Raw genomic sequence first — 19,225 nt, forward strand, 5'->3', positions numbered from 1 at the left:
GCCTTTGGCTGGGATCACATTTTATAATTGGAACACCTTCCAGACTTAGTCTCCTTCCCCTGCAGAAACAATAAACATCAGCAGAGACTGCTGAACTGAATCTTACCAGACATGTAGAAGGTAAAACTGTCCTATTTTACCCAACGAAAGTCTTTTCTACACATCTCAGTATACTTTTTTTTTGGCTCCTTACTCGTGTGGCTCCCCCATCCCAATTATATCTCCCAGGTCCCTCTTTGCAAATTTCTCACTGAGCAGCAGTTTTTCTTCCATTTCTTATGATGAAGATTTTTTAATCCATCAGCTACCTTCATCCCCACAAACTGGAAGGAGGTCTAAGCTGAAGATGAACTGAGGGAAAATGTTTTGTGTATATCAAGTGCTGGACTGTGCATTGTTTTTGCCAAACCTAGCAGTTCTAAAAGAATGGTTTCATTAACTTTGAATACCTTTGTCCATCTTTTACTATACTAAAGGAAGGTCTATTGACCTTGGAAAGAGATAGAAATCTGCCCAGAGCAACTCATCCTACCTGTCTCCAATGCCAAGCTAAAAAGCATAAAGTGACATGAAGTAGCAATACTGTCCGTGTTAATCGTAGTATGCACTCGTTCCTGCCTTTGAAATGATAATCCAGTCAAACTGCAAAAAGTCAATATTCAGCAAAAAAAAGTCTGTTAAACCTTTACTGGCAAGCCTTATAGGCTTGATTCATTGCCTATTTCTCTAATTTGTAATTCTCCTAACTCTATGGATGTGAGTGGAATTAAACAGGAATGATACTGAAACAATGCGATCATAATCACAGGCCATAATCAATCTTTTTAGACCCATGAAGCTGGTATAAGGCTGGCTGGCTGGCTGAAATTACTCCTGATATTTTCTGTGAGAAGGCGACATCAGATGACACAGAGAATTGAGACACAGATTCCAAGGTTAAGCCCATCTCTAACAAATGTAGGATACAGCGCAGGTGAAGCTGGCTCAGCCTTACTCAGATGGATGTCCAGTGCCTGTCAGTGCCACTCAAAGGGGTTTCCATGGCATACACTGAGTGACCATGTGAGAGTGCAGGACCCTTCAAGGTTATTATTCTGTTCTTTTTACAAGATTAGTTGCCCCAATAAGCACAGAGTGACTTCTTAATGCTGCGTCCCCACATATGAAATACTACACACCTCCTCAGACTTCAGAAACTGGTGGGGGTTTTTGCCAACGATCCCTGGCATCCCTTATAGTGCTGAAAAACTTAGAACAGTTACTTGCATGCCATCTGCGTAACTGTAGAGCAACACCAAATTAAATTTGTTCCAGGACCTGCTATGTGTGGAGGAGGAGGAGTTGTGTTTTATTTGCGATCATGTTATGTTTCTTTATTAGAACGAACCTTAACAAAGTATGCGTACGTAAATGTATTTACTCCTCCCAAAATGCAAATACCATTGGTCAGTTTCTGAGGAAGGAAGAGCATCCTCTGTTTACCTGTTCATTTGCTAAAATCCCCCAAACCCCACCTTTCTACACTCTCTGAATCAATCTGGGACCGAAGCCAAAGTCACCTACTATATAAGAATGACAAAGCACAGGTGAACTACTGGTCCTGATCAACTTTAGACCCAACATCCTTGTGCCAAACTCCACTCAAGATGGGGTTTGGCAGGGGGATGTCGTTACCAGAATGGGCTTTCCTATTAGCACTGTGCTTTGTCCATCAGATAGGTAAGAAGTTGTCTTTTTTACTGGGAAAAGAAAAAATACTCTGTTTAGATCTAGTAATATATTTTAAACAACTATACGCATTGATTCATTTAACAGATGGTGGCATTTAAACAAGATTTCTTTATATGTTTTCATTGAACATTTAATGTCTGTCTATTAACTGGACTGAGTTAATTTATTATTGCCTCAAACTTCTGTATTTAACTACGTTTTGAAAGTAGCCTCGAAGATCAAATCCAAAAGAACCATTATTCATGTCTTAAAATATCGGGTTTTCAGTATCGCTTATGCCTTACAAAAGCATTTTATTCCTGTTGCATTTTTTATTAGGATTCATTATGAATGTTATGGGGTTTTTTAAATCTAAAACACTGCATTTTTCAGTTGCTAGATCAGACCACTGGTCAGTCTTTTCCAGTATTTTATCACCTACCAGGGGGTAATATCAGATTCCTCAAGGTTTCTTGTAACTTCTTTTGCAAAAGAGACTAGGAATAAATATTCATATGGCAAGGATTTTTAGTAACTAATCGTGCCTTCATATTTATATATAAATTACAGATATTGAGTATGAGCAGGACGGGGAGATTTATCTGACACATACAGTCCATCATTTTGTATGGTTTTGTTTTCTCCTGTCAATATTATATCCATCAGGGCTGGTCTTGGCAGTTTTTACTAACATGGGTAATCCTGTTAAGTCAATGGAATCATTCAAATTGAAACTACTTGCATGAGTACAAGCTTGACAAGTCAGTCCCATTCATGTACAGTAATTTCTGCCCTGTCAGCTAACATTTTTAAATCTGCGGAGTGCCTGTGTAAATTTATCTTGCATATAATTTTCAAAACATTGAGAAGTGCAAGTATAATTTTAGGTTGCTTTATAGTTTGTGCAATAAATGCTAAAATAGTGGCAAGTTGATTTGTATTGTACTTGAAAATACAAGTCATGTAGAGTATAAACTTATATTTAGAGTTATGCAATGTCAGTCAAAAGCATCTTCAGCCATTCATTGAACAAGAAAGTTATTTCTCCTGTGCAGTGCTAATCTGCTAAGCTGCTTTGAAAAATGAGTGATGGTTAGACAGTGTCCAGCAAACACCTCTTTATTTGAATCACACCCATTGAAAATATTGTCCAGTGTCCTGACTAAAGAACAAAAGAACACTGGTCCTATCCCATGCCATCTCCTCAAACATTTTGTGCCTGCCTTTATATTAACTTCTATAAATTGATCATAACAATAATTGCACATGTGGATTGGCAGCTGAATATAGGCTTAGCAAGATGCATCCAAATATTCTTAATAATTACATTAGTTTCTAAATTATCAAATAGTAAATTATCTTAACTATTCTTACAACTGAGAGACACTTATTTTTATAATAGTCAACAACGTGACATTGTGTAATTGCTGAATAAACCAATGCAGCTAGAATTTCCTTGGGAATTACGTATTTGCTAAGTAAACAAAAGCCTTTCCTTGAGAAAAATTAACAGACCAAAATACATATATATATTGTTTTGTTCTGTTACAAAGGTTCCCACGCTAGAATAAACAAACCCTCTATGATTCTATACCTGCTGAGATTCTTAGAGATGTGTTGTGTGAGAGCAAACTTTGTCCTATTATTGAGACTTAAAAAGGTATTTCTCTCACCTGATAAGTATCAATTATAATGCTATGAATGCCTTTACTTACTGTTATTATCTATGATACACAAAACTGAGCAAGAAATGGCAAATGGTTAAGCTCTGTTCTGCATTACTTCTCTGTACATCACAAGCGGTCACACATAAAGTTAAACAGAAAAGAATTAAAAGCCTAGAGCTGAAAGAAACTGCAGACACTGCAGCAACTTCAGCTATGGTGGGGCTGCCCAGAACCCTCTCTTCCAAAGCCAGAAGTCTCTTGGAGTCCTCTTTTGGAGTGGGGGCTTGAATTCCTTCAAGCAGGCATTCTTCCCCAGCTCTGGGATCAAACACTAAATCTGCTTACATTGTTGATGAAGTTATATTAGAAAAACAATTTTTTTAAAAAAGGTGCTCCTGATCCAGTTCTTTTAAAGGCAAAGATAATTGTTCAGCTTTCATAGAGGTACATGGGCTGAGGTTCTTCAGTGGAGAAAATGCTCAGAAAGGAACGTAAGCACCAAAGGCAACTGAGGTTTATGGCACTTCCCCCTCTTCCACAGATTTGACTTCCAGTTCAGTGATATGGTTCTTATGGATCCAGTTCTAAGTCAGGCAACTCTTCTCGCCCATTGTATAAGGAGAAAAAAGGCTTAATTTAGGGCTAAATTACACAAGCAGTCCTGCTTTGACTGAGAAATTCTCTATAGACACCTACAGTGCTCATTCACATAATTCAGATAAGGATTCAGATATTAGTCATTTCATCGCTTAAATCCTGTGAGGATTTAGAGTTGGCAGGTTGTAGGTACATGTTAGTCAGTATGTTCCAAGCACAGTTATCGCATGCTGACTGTATTCAATCCTTCACAAAATGAAGTTGTAGCCCTTCAACTTTTACAGAAAATGCCTGCCATATTTACTCATAAAATACAAGAGCTTAGAGCACCAATCCAGGAGGTCAGAGTCAGTCTTTTTCTAGACTTCAAGGCATTCAGGTCAGAGTTTGTCATCTCTCAAAAGTCTTTGCCTCAGGTGGGGTAGCAAGAACCCTTGGTCAAATAGACTTACAGCATGATGCTGTAAGGTTTTCTGCAGAGAAAAGTGAGTTTGAACCATCTTCTTTGAGCCTGTTTCATTTTTTCTGATGTGATAATTGACTCTCCCCTTCATTTTACAGAGATGTATTTGGGTCTAAATGATTTGCTTTAGAAGTTCAGATACAGGACAGATACAGGACATTACTCTTAATATGCTTTTTACAATTTTTTCACAGGAGGTCAGATTGGAATCCAAATAGGAGGCAAATTCTCTGGGGGTCTTCTACAAAACCAAAATGGTACATTTATTTATACTGTATATTTGTACTTATTTACTACATCTATACTAAATACTAAAAATACCTAAAAAAAACTTCTTAGCATATTGTCAGTAGTGTCAAATAAAGAGAAATATGTATTAACAAGCCCCTCTCTCTCTCTCTCTCTCTAAGAATAGTAGTAGATTTATTATACACCAACTACTACACACACATGGAGTATGGTTATATTTGTATAATCACAGTTAACTAAGAAAACAGATGTGTGTTTGTAGAGGCTGTATGCCTATGTGCATGAACATGTATATATAAAAATCAAAGTGGAATATATATGCAGGATGTTTGGTTCCTTATAAACAAGGAAATGAGACCACTTTAGTCTGCTAAAATCAGTGGTTGATGTTGGGAAATCAAAAAGTCTATCATCATTGATTTTCACCATGTAATGATTTGTGACCATCCTGTACAACCAATTTCTGGTCATTTCAAAAGGTTTTCAGCCCCCTAACAGAAAAATATAAAACAAAGAGCAAATGTGATAATTAAGGTTTTTATTCCCTCCTTAGAAAGAGGAGGTGTAATAAGAAGGCAACTACACTTTTTGTACCAATAAGATGCTAATTTTGTACAGCTTAGCCCTTTGTATTGTTCAGTGTGTCTGAAGCACTCCAATATGCAGAGCTGTGAATTTCTGCCTTCCTAATGCAACAGAGATTTTTGTAAAAGAGTCAAAATTAAAATGTAGAAAATGCAGATCATCACAGCTGAAAGCAATATCTTATGATTTAACTATTCTGAGTTTGAATTTTAGTATGTACTTTTAACCTGACCCATAGCCTGTGGAACATAAACCAGGCATAACATTGTTTCATTGGATCTGGCATATTAACTGTCTAGTCCTTTCTAGGTCTATCCTAGTTGCAAATTTTGGTATTATTGTACTAGTTTTTGTTTTCTTTCTTTTTTTTTTCCTAGCTTCTCTCACAGTTTCAGCCAAGTTGAACATCATCCCATCAATGCTGACAAATCTAATAGTAACACGTAAGTAAAGAAAAGGAATGTATTCAGCTAATGTTCAGTTTTAGGGGATATAGACAGAGAATCTAATACAAAGGGGGAAAGACACTGGTAAAGCAAGTCATTGATAGTTAAGAGAAACAGGATGATTAAGAAATATAATACTAAACTGTCATCTTAGTTGAAATGTGGGTAACTAATTAAGATCTAACTGAACATAACAATAACCATTTATGGGGCATAGGAGTAACAGATATAAGGTGATGGATGAAGGAATACAAAGTATTATAATGGATAGGTAGAAAATTACAAATGGAGGTAAGCAGGCAAAAACTGTTCAATATACAAATGAAGCCTCGGAGAAGCTGATATTTCACTATGCTAATGCTGGGAATTTTAAGCCATTCTTTAACATCTAGTTTTAATTCACAGCCTCAAATCCTGCTCACAATGGCCGTGTATGCAGCACTTGGGGCAACTTCCACTTCAAGACCTTTGATGGAGACATATTCTACTTCCCTGGGCTCTGTAATTATGTTTTTGCCTCCCATTGCAACGCTGCCTATGAGGACTTCAACATCCAGATTAGGCGTGAAGTGGTGGCAAATGCTCCAACAATCAACCAGATCACCATGAAGCTTGAAGGTGTAGTTGCTGAACTAACGAAGGGTGCTGTCATGATCAACAGCAATAGGTAAGTTTATTCTTAACACTTGTTTGGTAACCACAGACTTTTTTTCAAACTTACCAAGTACTTTGGTGTATCTGGGAAGAAACAATTATGTGTTCTTCAATAAATCTGACAATTTTACCAACATAAATAACAAATAAAATGCTATAAATTCCTACCACAGAAAATGAATTTTTCCTTGAAATATTACCTCAAAAATAAAATTTGGATGAAAAATCCTGAGAAGTTGATCCAAATTTAGATCTATATTTGATAGTGTTGGACCATCTTATTTTTCAATTGCTTTTTTTAAAAAAAAAAAGACATTATTTTAGAATCCTACAGATGCTGGATACCACAAGCTTATTAAACATCTGGATCAGAAATTAACTAGCATTTTTTCTGCCTTTTCCCAGAGTTCAGCTGCCATATAGTCAATCTGGCATTACGATAGAGAAAAGCAGCATTTACGTGAAAGTTGGCAGCAAAATCGGTGTTGTGTTATTATGGAATGAAGATGACAGCATCCTGGTAAGAACTATTCCTGAACCTCTCTACACCTTCAGAGATTAGAGCTAATCTTTGATTAGGCCAGTCCTTATCTCTTTAGGGGGTTACTACTGCCTTCTTCTCTCATACTGTTGAGCAATTATTTCCTAGTAAAGATAGGCTTGCATCCAAGTAGTCCTAAAGAAAATTACATGGATTTATACCTAGTGGATAGCAGATGTCTGAGTAAAATAGGATGAAAAATCACTTTCTATATAGTTAGCTATTGGTGTTGTTATAGGGCCTAATTACCCCTTCAAATATATATATTTCTAGCAGAATTTCACTCTTCTAGGACTTCATTTTTGCTGAGGATTTGATTTTCTTCCTGAAGAATCAATAGAAAGAGGCTGAGAGCAGTATAGATACTACAGTGAAAACTGAAGTCTGTGTCAATAGCATCAATAGCTTAGACTCCACCTCGAAGGTCAAATCCAGGCCAGCTCTTTATTCTATCCTCCAGGTTTGAATTAAGTTGCTAAATAAAATACCACAGATCTGACAAAAAATACTTAGAGGCAGCAGGTGCAAGTCTTTTCTGCGGTCTTGAATATATTTTAGAATGTTTATACTAACTTCTATGAACTTACTATCCGTCATTTTAGCTGGAATTGAATGAGAAATATGCCAATCAGACTTGTGGACTTTGCGGGGACTTCAATGGCCTTCCAATTTACAATGAGTTCTTTTCAAACAGTAAGTTTTTTAAACAAAAAAAATTGGCTTGCAGGGTCTCCAACATGCTTTTTTTGTTTTGTATTATTTTATCTCTGACATCATCAGCATTCCTCTTTCCTATCCTGTTAAATTGTTTACTCAGAACATATGATTCAATCTCTGTTTAAAGATATGTAGTACAGAGATCAGATCATGTGATTTAATACTTTAAGTGTAAATATAGTACTGGTGCTAACAACTGATTGCATATTTCTTGCATGCCATTGTTGTACACCATTTTGGTATATCTAATTAGCTAACTCCATAAAAATGATCGAGATTTTCACCAATAAGATAAATAATACAGAAATATATTCAATAAAACAAAAGGCAATTGAATTTTGTAAACAGTACATTTCTTGTTTCAGTTCTGTCTTAAAATTGGTATATCCACATTTCCCTGCTGAAATGCATAATCTTTGTAAGATCTTATCTTTATCTTTTTAAACAATCCCCAGTTTGAGCGTTTTCCTAAACCTTGTCTTACACCAGTCTCTGTTTTTCAAATCCCTATTTAGATTTTTTTTTTCTCTTCCCTACATGGACTCAATATAATCTGGAAAGAGTTTGTTATTTTTCTAGTAAAAATCTTGGTGTGCATCTAGACATAGTAGGCTGAGAATTGTTTTCTAATGTTTACTTTTTCCAGGGTGCTGTGCAAGGTAAATTGAGTCAGTGCTTCCTTTGGAAGAGGTGATGATCACATTAAAAGACTTAAGGGAACTAACTGCCTTGTCCAGTCTTGAGCTGAATTCCTTAGAGAAGAAAAAAATAACAGGCAGTTGCACTGAACAAAACCCCCCAACCTCCATTATTAAACTTCTTTTCTACAGATATTAGGATGTCTGCCTTGCAATTTGGAAATATGCACAAAATGGATGGGCCAACAGAACACTGTGAAGACCCCACTTCTGCCCTGCCATCTAATTGCTCTGATAATCTTGTAAGGATCTTTTTACTATTCTTGTATTTTTCTTTCAAATTTATCTATTCCCTTCTACAGCTTCAGACAGGTCAACAGGAAAAGCCCTCAGGCGACCGTAATTTAAAGAGGGCTATAAGATTCTATTAAATAATAATTACATAAAGTAAAAATACAAAAAAAAAAAGCTTCTTGGCATTTACTGGATGTTCTTTACTTTTTTTTCTCCAAAGGATGACATATGCCAGAAAACATTGACCAGCTCTGCATTTGCAGAATGTAATGACCTTGTTGATGTTAGAGAGTACATTACAGCTTGCCAAGATGACTTGTGCCGCTCTGAAGAATCTAAAAACGCCTCATGTATTTGTGACACCTTTGCTGAATACTCCCGGCAGTGTGCTCATGCTGGTGGGCAGCCCCTGAACTGGAGAACCTCAAAACTGTGCTGTAAGTATCACTGGAGACAGCCTTATTTTATACTCAAACCACTGCAGTAACTAACAAACAACAAGCTCTCAAATGATGCTGAGGATGCCTGAAAAGTTACAGGCCATTCAAGATTGTATTCTTCAGAGGATTCTGATGTACAGGTTCCAGCATGAAGACTTAAAAAAGCTAAGGATTTTAATGCATACTGGATTAAACACTATAAACACTTACATGGATACCAATAGAAGTTGAAGTGTAATTAAATTAAATGGGACAGTAAATGAAACAAATAAAGGAGAAACAAGAATCAAAAATGGGACAAGCTTGCTTGCTTGCTTGTATTCATGTTTCTCTCCTTTTCTCATGGTGGCTACAGCATTTCTTGTTCTCAGTTATTAACTGATTGGGTCTTCACAGGTGTTTAGCTGGTTAAGCACTTATTTATCTCCTCTTGCTTGGTAGTGAGGAGTTTGCACTGATTTAAAGGCATACTTGATTATTGCAGGGTAGCTGTTTATACTGTCACCTGCATTTGCTCCAAAACAAAAGCCCATAAGGTACTACTTGCCCAGAGGATGGTATCAGAAAATGAAAATATGCTAAAGTTTTAGGAATTAAATCTTACATTTTGCTAGCAATACAGGTGTTTTTGGGAAGGGAGCCTTCAGTAGAAAGACAGACCTTGCTGACTTTCTGGGGTCATTACCTTGCTGTCCCTAGAAATCCAGTCACTGAGCCAGTTCTGCACTACTCATGGAATGCACATCTCAACAGTAAAATATGGATCTAGGTGATTAAACTTGCAAATTTTGAGAGCTGGTAGTCAATCTGCAGTTTGGTGCACTTTTTTATCTAGCTGGAAACCTTAAATGGATATATATATTTACATATATAGTGAACTAGAAATACTTTTGACTGAAAAAACATCAATCTTTCTTCCTTTTTAAATTTCAGCCAAGAAGTGTCCTTACAACATGCAGTACGAGGAGTGCAACTCCCCCTGTGCTGATACATGCACGAATCCTGAACGATCTCAGTTTTGTGAAGAACACTGTATTGATGGTTGTTTCTGCCCCCCAGGCAAGTTCTAAAATACATCTCTGATCTCAAAGAACAATAGCTTACCTGTAGGATTTGGGCAGGTTCCATGTGGGCTTTAAATCTCATGTATTTGCATTTTTCACAGCTGCAAGTGAAAAGCATTTGTCATGTCTCAGCTGAGAAAAGATACCTGAATTAATTGCCAATACATGTGCAATATTTAGAAAGCAGGAAAAAAGAACAGCAAACAGATCAAGACAAGTCTTTCAACCAGCCACCTGTGCTACAATAAGTCCCCCTTTCAGAGCAGATGGAATTTAAGAATACAAAAGCCAAATCCTTCACTGAGCAAACTGACATAGTCATGCTGTCCTCAGCATTGGTATATCCATTCACAACAGCTGCAGATCTGCCTCTAAGATGATATTAAGGATTTGTAATAAACAAACTGGTGTATAGGAAATGCCTCTTTAATTCATCAAGGTTTTGTCTTTTCTTTTTTTTTTTTTTTAATCTAGGGACTGTATTTGATGACATCAACAATTCTGGCTGCATTCCCCAGCAGCAGTGCTCCTGTGTTTACAATGGCAACACCTACGCTACAGGAGCTTCTTTTTCAGAGCCGTGCCAGACCTGGTAACCTTTGTTGCTTTTCTAACTCACTATTTCCTCTCATAAATTTAATGAGTTTAATAGTTTATTATATGCCATTGCCTCATTGGTAATTGACATATGTATTTAACTGACCACTACAGTTCCAAAATACCCCTAAAGAACATTGTTTTATTTAGCAACAGCCATAACTTGCTTTGCACTCTAACTCATGGTGATTGAAGCAAGGATTTACAATGTTTAGATTTCTCATCAGTCAATTAAAATGCTTCCTCTTTGTTTATTTTGTTCAAACATTTGGATTTCTCTAAGAGGAATGAAGTTGCAGTCATTAATGTATTTGCAAATATTTATTTTCTCTGGAGAAAGCAAGGGATGACATAATATAACCGCCATTTCACAATTATTAATCTTGTACCTGTGCACTATCACATCACCTTAGAAGACAGACACAACCTGCATCAGGAGTAAATGTGAAATTACATTTCCTTATTTATCAGTTTATGATACAATTATATAAAAAAAAAAGAAAAGAAAACAAAAAACCCCACAAAAGATATTTCAATTTGTCATTGTGCTTTATGTTAGCTGAAAAAACCCAAACAATTATTTATCCAATACCTGTTTTGGAGAGTTCACCTGTCCAAAGATAGAAAACAATTAAATAAGCAAGGTGAATGGTTACCAGAGTTATTCCATTACAAGTTCACAATGTTTTGGAAAGTCTTAAGTCTAGATTCACTATGTGTCAAACTACAGCCTGAAGGGAAAAGCAATAGCAAACCAGCTGAACCTAACACCACTGTTACTCTGGGCCACTGTTACTGATTTCAGCTAACTTTATTCTTCCAGTACCTGCAATGGAGGCCAGTGGAGCTGCCAAGACATGTCATGCCCAGGAACATGTTCAGTAGAGGGAGGTTCACACATTTCCACATATGATAAAAAACGTTATGATCACCACGGAGACTGCACCTACGTCCTTTCTAAGGTGGGACTCAGACATTAGTAGGTCATAAAGCCTCATACATTTATAGAAAGAAAACCTGATCTCAACACTTCTGCATCTTAGCACTTTTGACATGCAGACATTAAATTACCTGCCACTTAGCCAGATGTTTACTATGCTGCCATTCAAATGACAATCATCATTTAACTAGTAGGATGTCATGCAACTATATACAGTGTTCACTGGAAAATTTCCAGTTCTGTGATAGAGTAATTGAACAACATTGTCTTTTTAAAGAATTTGCTTAGTATACATTCTTCAGTATGATTAATCCAGCTTTCTTACTGAGTTGCATAATTTTTGTCATGTTACTCTATTATATGGCATTTGGCCAGATGGTATCACTCTGAAAAATTACACCAACGGTTCTTAAAAAAATTAAATTTAAGATTTTAAACCAAAATTTGTTTCATTTCTGTGAAGTTCAACTAGAGAAAATCAGTTCAAGTTACCTGATACATTTAATTTTGGTTTTGAACATTTTTAAAGGAAGTAGAAAAATTAGAAGTTAATGATAATTAGAATATTTAATTACTGGCATGTGTAAGTGAAATATTTTGATCTTTTAGGGGCTTTTTCCATTTTTTTTGCTTTCCTTTTTCCTCACCTGCACAATTCAGTAAAATGAAAAAAAATGTTGTATGTTACTGTTCACCTGAGACATGTTTTATCTGAAATTTTTGTCTAGTATAGATAGCGGCCACAGAAAGATGAGAGTTACAGTAGAATTGAATCAAACATCAGAAGTTGGCATGAATAAAAACACCAAATATGAATACAGATAACCATCTTGATATCCATATGGGTATAATCAATAAAATACAGATTCTAGTTTTCTTGGTTTTAGTCATTACAACAGGGCAAAATTGAATCTTCAGCCAAAGAGGGTCAGGGATTTGTGAGAGTGTGTATCTTCTTCAGAAACAGAAATATTTTCTCAGAGCTGAGAGAAGTTTTTACAGGGAAAGCTACTGTAATTCGACTTTCGTGAAATAACTGCTGGCATTTTTTTTCAGGACTGCAAAGATGAAACATTCACCATCCTGGTAGACCTACGCAAATGTGGCCTAACAGACACTGAGACATGCTTAAAGACTGTGACCCTCAACATGAACAAAGGACAAACTGTAAGAGTGAAAAATAAGCATATTAAAAATATGGAGAGAAAAGTAACTAGGTCTTAATCAGTCAGGGAGCTGCATTTCTTTGTCAAATGTTCAACATATACAATGACTACATATTAATTTTAATCAAGTGAAAAGAAACTGATTTTGTTATGAAAATCAGATCAGCCATAAATTTGGCTTTGCAGAATTTCATTAAGAAACACATTGTACTCACAAAGCAGAAAAAAGCTATTTTCTCTCCTAATTAGATAGAAAAAACCCACAAGTTTTAAGGTTAGTAACTACAATTACAACAGTAAGGGATGTAATTCATAACTAAGATGTGTTCAAAGAAAACAAGATGATGCAATCCCCTAAAAAACTGAGAAAGTCACTTTAAAAGTTATTCTTTTGCAGCAGGGAAAATTAGTAAAGGGTACAAGGTAGAAACAGGGAGGAGGTTAAATCACAAAGTCCTACCCTTTTTATTGAATATCTGTTTAATTAATATCACCATTATTACTCTTTGGATTATAGTTATTCTTCACAGATGGTTGGCAGCCCAGAAAGCCAGCCTGGGCTGCATTAAAAGCAGTGTGGCCACTAGGTCAAGGAAGGTGATCTGCCCCTTGACTCCACTATGATGAGACCCCATCTGGGGTGGTACATCCAGCTCTGGGGCTCCCAGCCTAAGGAGAACATGGACGTGTTGTAACGGGCCCAGAGGAGGGCCACAAAGACAATCAGAGGGCTGGAGACCATCTCCTATGAGGACAAGCTGAGAGAGCTGGAGTTGTTCAGCCTGGGGAGGAGAAGGCTCTGGGGAGATCTTAGAGCACCTTCCAGTCCCTAAAGGGGGCCTACAAGAAAGCTGGAGAGGGACTTCTTACTAGGGCACATAGAACAATCACTTTGTGATTTTTTGGGAGTGGCTTCAAACTGAAAGAGGGCAGGTTTAATTAGATATAAGGAAGAAATTCCTCACGGGGATGGTGAAAAACTGGAACAGGTTTCCCAGAGAAGTTGTGGATGTCCCATCCATGGAAGTATTCAAGACCAGGTTGGATGGGGCTTTGAGCAACCTGGTCTAATGGAAGGTGTCCCTGCCCATAGCAGGGAGGTTAGAACTAGAAGATCTTTAAAGGTCCTTCCCAACCCAGACCAGTCTGATTCACACAGTTGTCTTTTTTCCCCTTCCTTAATAGGTCATTGAGGTCAGACCTGATCGTAGTGTGTTTGTGAACTCAATCTACACCCAGCTGCCCATGTCAGCAGGTATTTTTTTTCTCTACAACAATGAATGATACAAGTGCTTTTGAAATAAAGTGAAATGTTTGGTGTCATAAAGAAATGAGAGACAGTACAAGCATAGGCAAGAGTTTAAATAGTAGTAAACAGCATTTACAATCTCCTGATTTGATCACTCTCAGGTTTACTTCTTTCTTACTGCCCAAAATTGAATGCAGAAGACATCTTTTTACCTCTCTTACCTCTTTTTTTTAACTACTACCCCTGTGCTCACACTTGCTTAGAAAGAAATCTGAATTTTGCTTCGTTTCAGTAACTAATGCTTCCATGCGATATCTCTGACCCCCAGATCTCCTTATTGTCCTGCTCCAGCAGAGTAAGGGCTCCAATGTATTCTGTACAAGCTTAGAAACAGAAATATTCTTTTTAACTCTCAGTGCCATACAGTTTTTCCTACTTATTCTCTTTGAAGTAGTAATCTCTAATGGCTTATGTTCTGGAAGGAAATAAAGCTAATAACTTGGTAGCTGCAAGTAGATTTTGAACAATAAATTTTGATTTATATTTCTGATTAATTTTCACAAAGATTGGCTTTATTTCACCTCAGAATTTGCAACAATTGTGATAGACATTCAAGAAGAACAGTGTCAGGTTTTCAGCATTTGACCTCATCCTGAGAGTGATCATTTTGTTTTTCATGTGTAGCTAATGTCACCATGTTCAGACCTTCATCATTCTTCATGATCATGCAGACAAACTTTGGGGTCCACCTTGAAATCCAGTTCATACCTATAATGCAAGTGTTTGTGCGACTGGATCCTATTTTCAAAGACCAGACTTGTGGTAAGTGAATGAAATAAGAACATCTTGATTAATGCCTTTTGTGTAATATGAGCAGTATAAACTTCTCACTGCTTTTCAACAGGTCTCTGTGGAAACTTCAATAATATCCAAACTGATGACTTCAAGGTCATAAGTGGAATAATTGAAGGAACAGCAACAGCATTTGCTAATACATGGAAAACTCAGGCTTCATGCCCCAATATCCAGCAGAGTTTTGAGAACCCTTGTGCACTCAGCATTGATAATGGTGCGTGCTTCTTAGAATTTTTTCTAGTTTGCTTTTTTCTTCTGTTTGCTCATCCCTAAGGAAAACACATCAGTTGGAAAGCAAAGATAAAAAATAAAGATTTACATATTTGGTAAAAACATGCATCTGAAATCAGAAACAAATATTCAGAAATGAAAGCACTGAAGATAAGTAACAAAATAAAAGAAGATCCAGAGAAACACAGCTGAAGAAAACTGTAAGGTCAAACCTTTTATTCATCCCCTTCAGCAAGTCCTCTTCTTTGGTTATAGGAACCTTAGACCACAAGCTGAGTGAAAAAAAAAAAAAAGACAGAGAAGAAGAAATTTAACAAAGTGTCAGAACTGGCTTCATAGACCAGGGCAGCGTGGCTTTGTGACTAATGAAATACAAAGAGTAATGTGCATTTGTATTGTTTCTTCTTTTCACAGAAAAATACGCTCAGTATTGGTGTGGACTGCTAACTAACAGCACAGGACCTTTTGCTGATTGCCACTATGCAGTGAATCCCGCTGTTTACCACACGGTACTTTGTTAGATTGTTTTTCCCTTTAGAAACAATAGAAATGGAATCATTACAACTAGCTACCAGAAAAGGACTGTTCCAGACATGTCTTATGCAATGCCAATATCTTAATTTCTGTACTGCAGCACTTCCTTCTTTCAACATGTGTTTCTGTTTGTGTTGTAACATTACCTTATTTCAATTGTCAGTCTTGGCTTCAAGATCCTGACTTGTTTGCAAATGAAAAGGCAGGTATTTACTCCTGGAAGGTTTTAGACTTATAGCAGAAAGCCTATGTAAACGCATGTCAAATGCTTGTTTGTGTATCAGTGAATTTTCATCTCATCAGCCTGGTATCTCATTAATAGCCACTTGGCACAGAATGCCCATTACCTAATAATCATAATTCTGTTATCAATATGTTGCAAATATTTCTTCTCATTAGGAGTCATCCAGGTACAGACACCAGTGAAAGGATGTGTCTGAACTGCATGCTGTGAATAGAGCTTTGTATGCTATTGTGCAGCATATCCATTAATGTGTTTCAGAGGACCATGAAGCTGTTAAATGTATAACAGACTTGAAGATCACTATTTCCTAGTAATAACTGCAGACACGAACTGAACTTCCATTACCTGCATTCTCTCCTGCCAGGAAACTTAGACAAAGACTAGACAGTGATAAAAGCTATGTTACTGGGGTCTATGAGTAAGCGTATCTGAAGAAGAATTAGGGAGTAAGACCAGAAAGATAATGTTCATTGTTTTTTTTAGATTGATCATATTAGCAGTGCTGAGACTTTAGTTTTCTCTCCATTCTTAGAACTGCATGTTTGACACGTGTAACTGTGAAAATAGTGAGGACTGTCTGTGTGCAGCCCTGTCTTCCTATGTGAGAGCTTGTGCTGCAAAAGGAATCCAGCTGCAGGGATGGAGGACTGATGTCTGCAGTAAGTACTCTTAACTACCCCATTTCCTAAGAACACACATCAATAAAAACTGCTGATCAGAGATTATTTTCTACTCATTTCTAGACAAATTAGTAACTGTTGAGGAAGGAATTTTGTCAAGTGCACTCCCGGAAGCGATTCTCTGCTGTCCCCTTAGAATCAATCCCTGTCTAGCAAGAGTGAATAAGAACAGATGGGAGACATAGCTTGACTGGGAAAGGGATTGCTATTATGAAAGTGCCTCCACCTGTTTCTGAACTTTGAGTTGAACTACAGCTTTGTCAAAAGTTATTGTAGAGAAAATGTGACATATTAGAATAACAGTACTTATAATACCACTTGCAAATGAGAGGTCTTTGAAGCTGCATGCAAGGTTCTGCTCATCCAGCATGTCTGTTTTCAGCACACCAGAAGACATTCAGGGAGACATCTTGTCTCATACTTCAAGGAGTTTAGGAGTCTGGCAATGAATGGCAACACCAAATGGAGATTTCTGAACTTTCTGAACCTTCATTTGAAAAAGTATTTTCTTCTTTGCAGGCATCAGTTACTCCACATGTACAGTAGCTTTTCAGATCTAACTCTGGAAGTGTTCAGAAATACATTTACATGAAAGATGCAACATAAGCACACATGCACAGTATTGTTTACATGTTATTTCTACTGCCTATGCTGGTTTTTTTCTCGTGAGAATTTACCATCTAGAATTAACAAGCTATTTTATTTTCCTCTCTCAAGCAAAATACACCACCTCATGTCCCAAATCCCTAAGCTACAGCTATACCATCTCTTCCTGTCCACCCACTTGTCGGTCTCTGAGTGAGCCTGATGTCACATGCAACATTAAGTTTGTCCCAGTTGATGGCTGCACCTGCATAAATGGAACCTACATGGATGAGAGTGGCAAATGTGTGCCTGCTACTGAATGCCCCTGCTACTACAGAGGATCTCCCATACCATTTGGAGAAGTTGTCCATGAAAATGGGCAAGTATGGTAAGTGAATCTTTTGAAAAACGTTCAAGCAATGGTAGCATACCTAGTTTCTCATTAGAATCTGTTACATTTAAGATGGTCTCATCCTGTCTCCTGAATTTCAATACAGCGCTCTTCTCTTGAATTTCTTCAGCTTTAAGTTCTTTCATTTTCAACTTTTACGAATGGTACATATTCCCCTGAGCTGCAAGACAGGGACAGAAGCAGAATGAAGCCAGTACAATGAAAAGTAAAATCATTAGTAACTTTTTACATCACTTAAAAACACACAAACCTATGCTTGTGGGGTCCACCCAAGGGTACTGAGGGAGCTGGTGGAAGTGTTCGCTGAGCCACTTGCAATCATTTGTCAGCAGTCCTGGCTAACCAGTGAGGTCCCAGTTCACTGGAGGTTGGCAAATGTGCTGCCCACCTACAACAAAGGCCAGAAGGAGGATCTGGTGAACTGCAGGCCTGTCAGCCTGACCTTGGTGCTAAGGAAGATTATGGAACAGATCCCCTTGAATGCCATCATGTGACACATACGGGACAACCTGGGGATCAGGCCCAGCTAGCATAGGTTTAGGGAAGGCATGTGCTGTTTGCCCAACCTGATCTCCCTCTATGACCAGGTGACCCACTTAGTGGATGAGGGAAAGGTTGTGGATGTTGACTACCTGTACTTTGACACTAAGGCAGTGATCGTCCATCTGTACTGGGCATTGGTGAGAGTGCACCTCAAATCCTGTGTTCAGTTTTGGACCCCTCACTGCAAGAAAGACATTAAGGTGGTGGAGTAAGTCCAGAGAGGGCAACAAACCTGGTGAAGGGTCTGGAGCACAAGTCTTATGAGGCATGGCTGGGGGAGCTGGGAAGTTTAGCCTGGAGACAAGGAGACTCGGGGCACCTTATCGCTCTGCACAACTATCTGAAAGGAGGATGTAACAAGGTGGGGGTCTGCCTCTTCTCCCAAGTAACAAGTGATAGGGGACATGAGGAAATGGCCTCAAGGTACATGGGGGAGCTTGAGATTGGATGTTAAAAATTTCTGCACTGAAAGACCTGTAAAGCATTGCAACAGGCTGCCCAGGGAAGTGGTTGAGTCACCGTCCCTGGAGGTATTTAAAGACATGCAGATGTGGCACTTAGGGACATGGTTTAGTGGTGGACTTGGCAGTGCTGGTTGGACTCCATCTTAAGGGTCTTTTCCAATCCATATGTTTCTATGATATTTCTAGATGGATAGAGCAACTATATTTATGGGCATTTTTTATTTAATTCCATAATTTTTCAAGTATAAATTTATGACAATACCAGCAAGGAGAGATCTTATGAGAATGTAAATAACAAGCAGAGATGTATACTCATCACAACCTATGAATTTTCCTGTTAAGCAATAATGGATATCATATGGAAGCAGCGCATGTAGTGTTATTAAGGGAAATTTTTTTCCTGAGACTGCGAAACAGCATTTTGGAATATGTTTTTTCCTCTCTCACAGCTCTTGTGTCCAGGGAAGACTGAATTGCATTGGAGCACCGAATCCAACTCCAGGTGAAAATAATCTTCCACTTATTTTTTCTCTTTGTCAGATTTTGCAGAGGATAGTTCATAGAATTGATTCTTCTTAATGGATTTTTAATAGAAGTATTTCTCATTTAGTTATAGTGCAATAGTTATCATAAAAGGCAGGAATGTGCCTACATTAATCA

The 19,225-nt window shown here is 37.5% G+C and overlaps 2 protein-coding genes across 2 annotated transcripts in view; both read left to right on the forward strand.

Annotated features, from left to right (window-relative positions):
• Window positions 1-1,398: 1,398 nt before the first annotated feature.
• LOC127478535 (mucin-5AC-like) lies at window positions 1,399-8,102 on the forward strand. Its single transcript, XM_051804402.1, has 5 exons — window positions 1,399-1,402; window positions 5,649-5,714; window positions 6,123-6,384; window positions 6,777-6,891; window positions 7,515-8,102. The coding sequence occupies exons 1-5, from the start codon at window positions 1,399-1,401 to the stop codon at window positions 7,752-7,754; spliced, it is 687 nt and encodes a 228-aa protein (XP_051660362.1). The 3' UTR covers window positions 7,755-8,102.
• A 398-nt stretch (window positions 8,103-8,500) lies between these two features.
• Window positions 8,501-19,225, forward strand: part of LOC127478536 (mucin-2-like) — a 36,906-nt gene continuing 26,181 nt past the window's right edge. Inside the window, exons 1-12 of the mRNA XM_051804403.1 lie at window positions 8,501-8,569; window positions 8,782-8,998; window positions 9,935-10,060; window positions 10,540-10,657; window positions 11,486-11,624; window positions 13,954-14,023; window positions 14,702-14,839; window positions 14,922-15,086; window positions 15,518-15,612; window positions 16,414-16,540; window positions 17,279-17,529; window positions 18,146-18,238. Coding sequence (XP_051660363.1) covers window positions 8,501-8,569; window positions 8,782-8,998; window positions 9,935-10,060; window positions 10,540-10,657; window positions 11,486-11,624; window positions 13,954-14,023; window positions 14,702-14,839; window positions 14,922-15,086; window positions 15,518-15,612; window positions 16,414-16,540; window positions 17,279-17,529; window positions 18,146-18,238 — 1,608 coding nt within the window. The remainder of the gene's footprint in view (window positions 8,570-8,781; window positions 8,999-9,934; window positions 10,061-10,539; window positions 10,658-11,485; window positions 11,625-13,953; window positions 14,024-14,701; window positions 14,840-14,921; window positions 15,087-15,517; window positions 15,613-16,413; window positions 16,541-17,278; window positions 17,530-18,145; window positions 18,239-19,225) is intronic.

Source organism: Manacus candei, unplaced genomic scaffold (assembly GCF_025592945.1).
Source record: "Manacus candei isolate 608988 ecotype Guabito, Panama unplaced genomic scaffold, ASM2559294v1 h1tg000060l, whole genome shotgun sequence".
In the NCBI taxonomy this organism is placed as follows: domain Eukaryota; kingdom Metazoa; phylum Chordata; class Aves; order Passeriformes; family Pipridae; genus Manacus; species Manacus candei.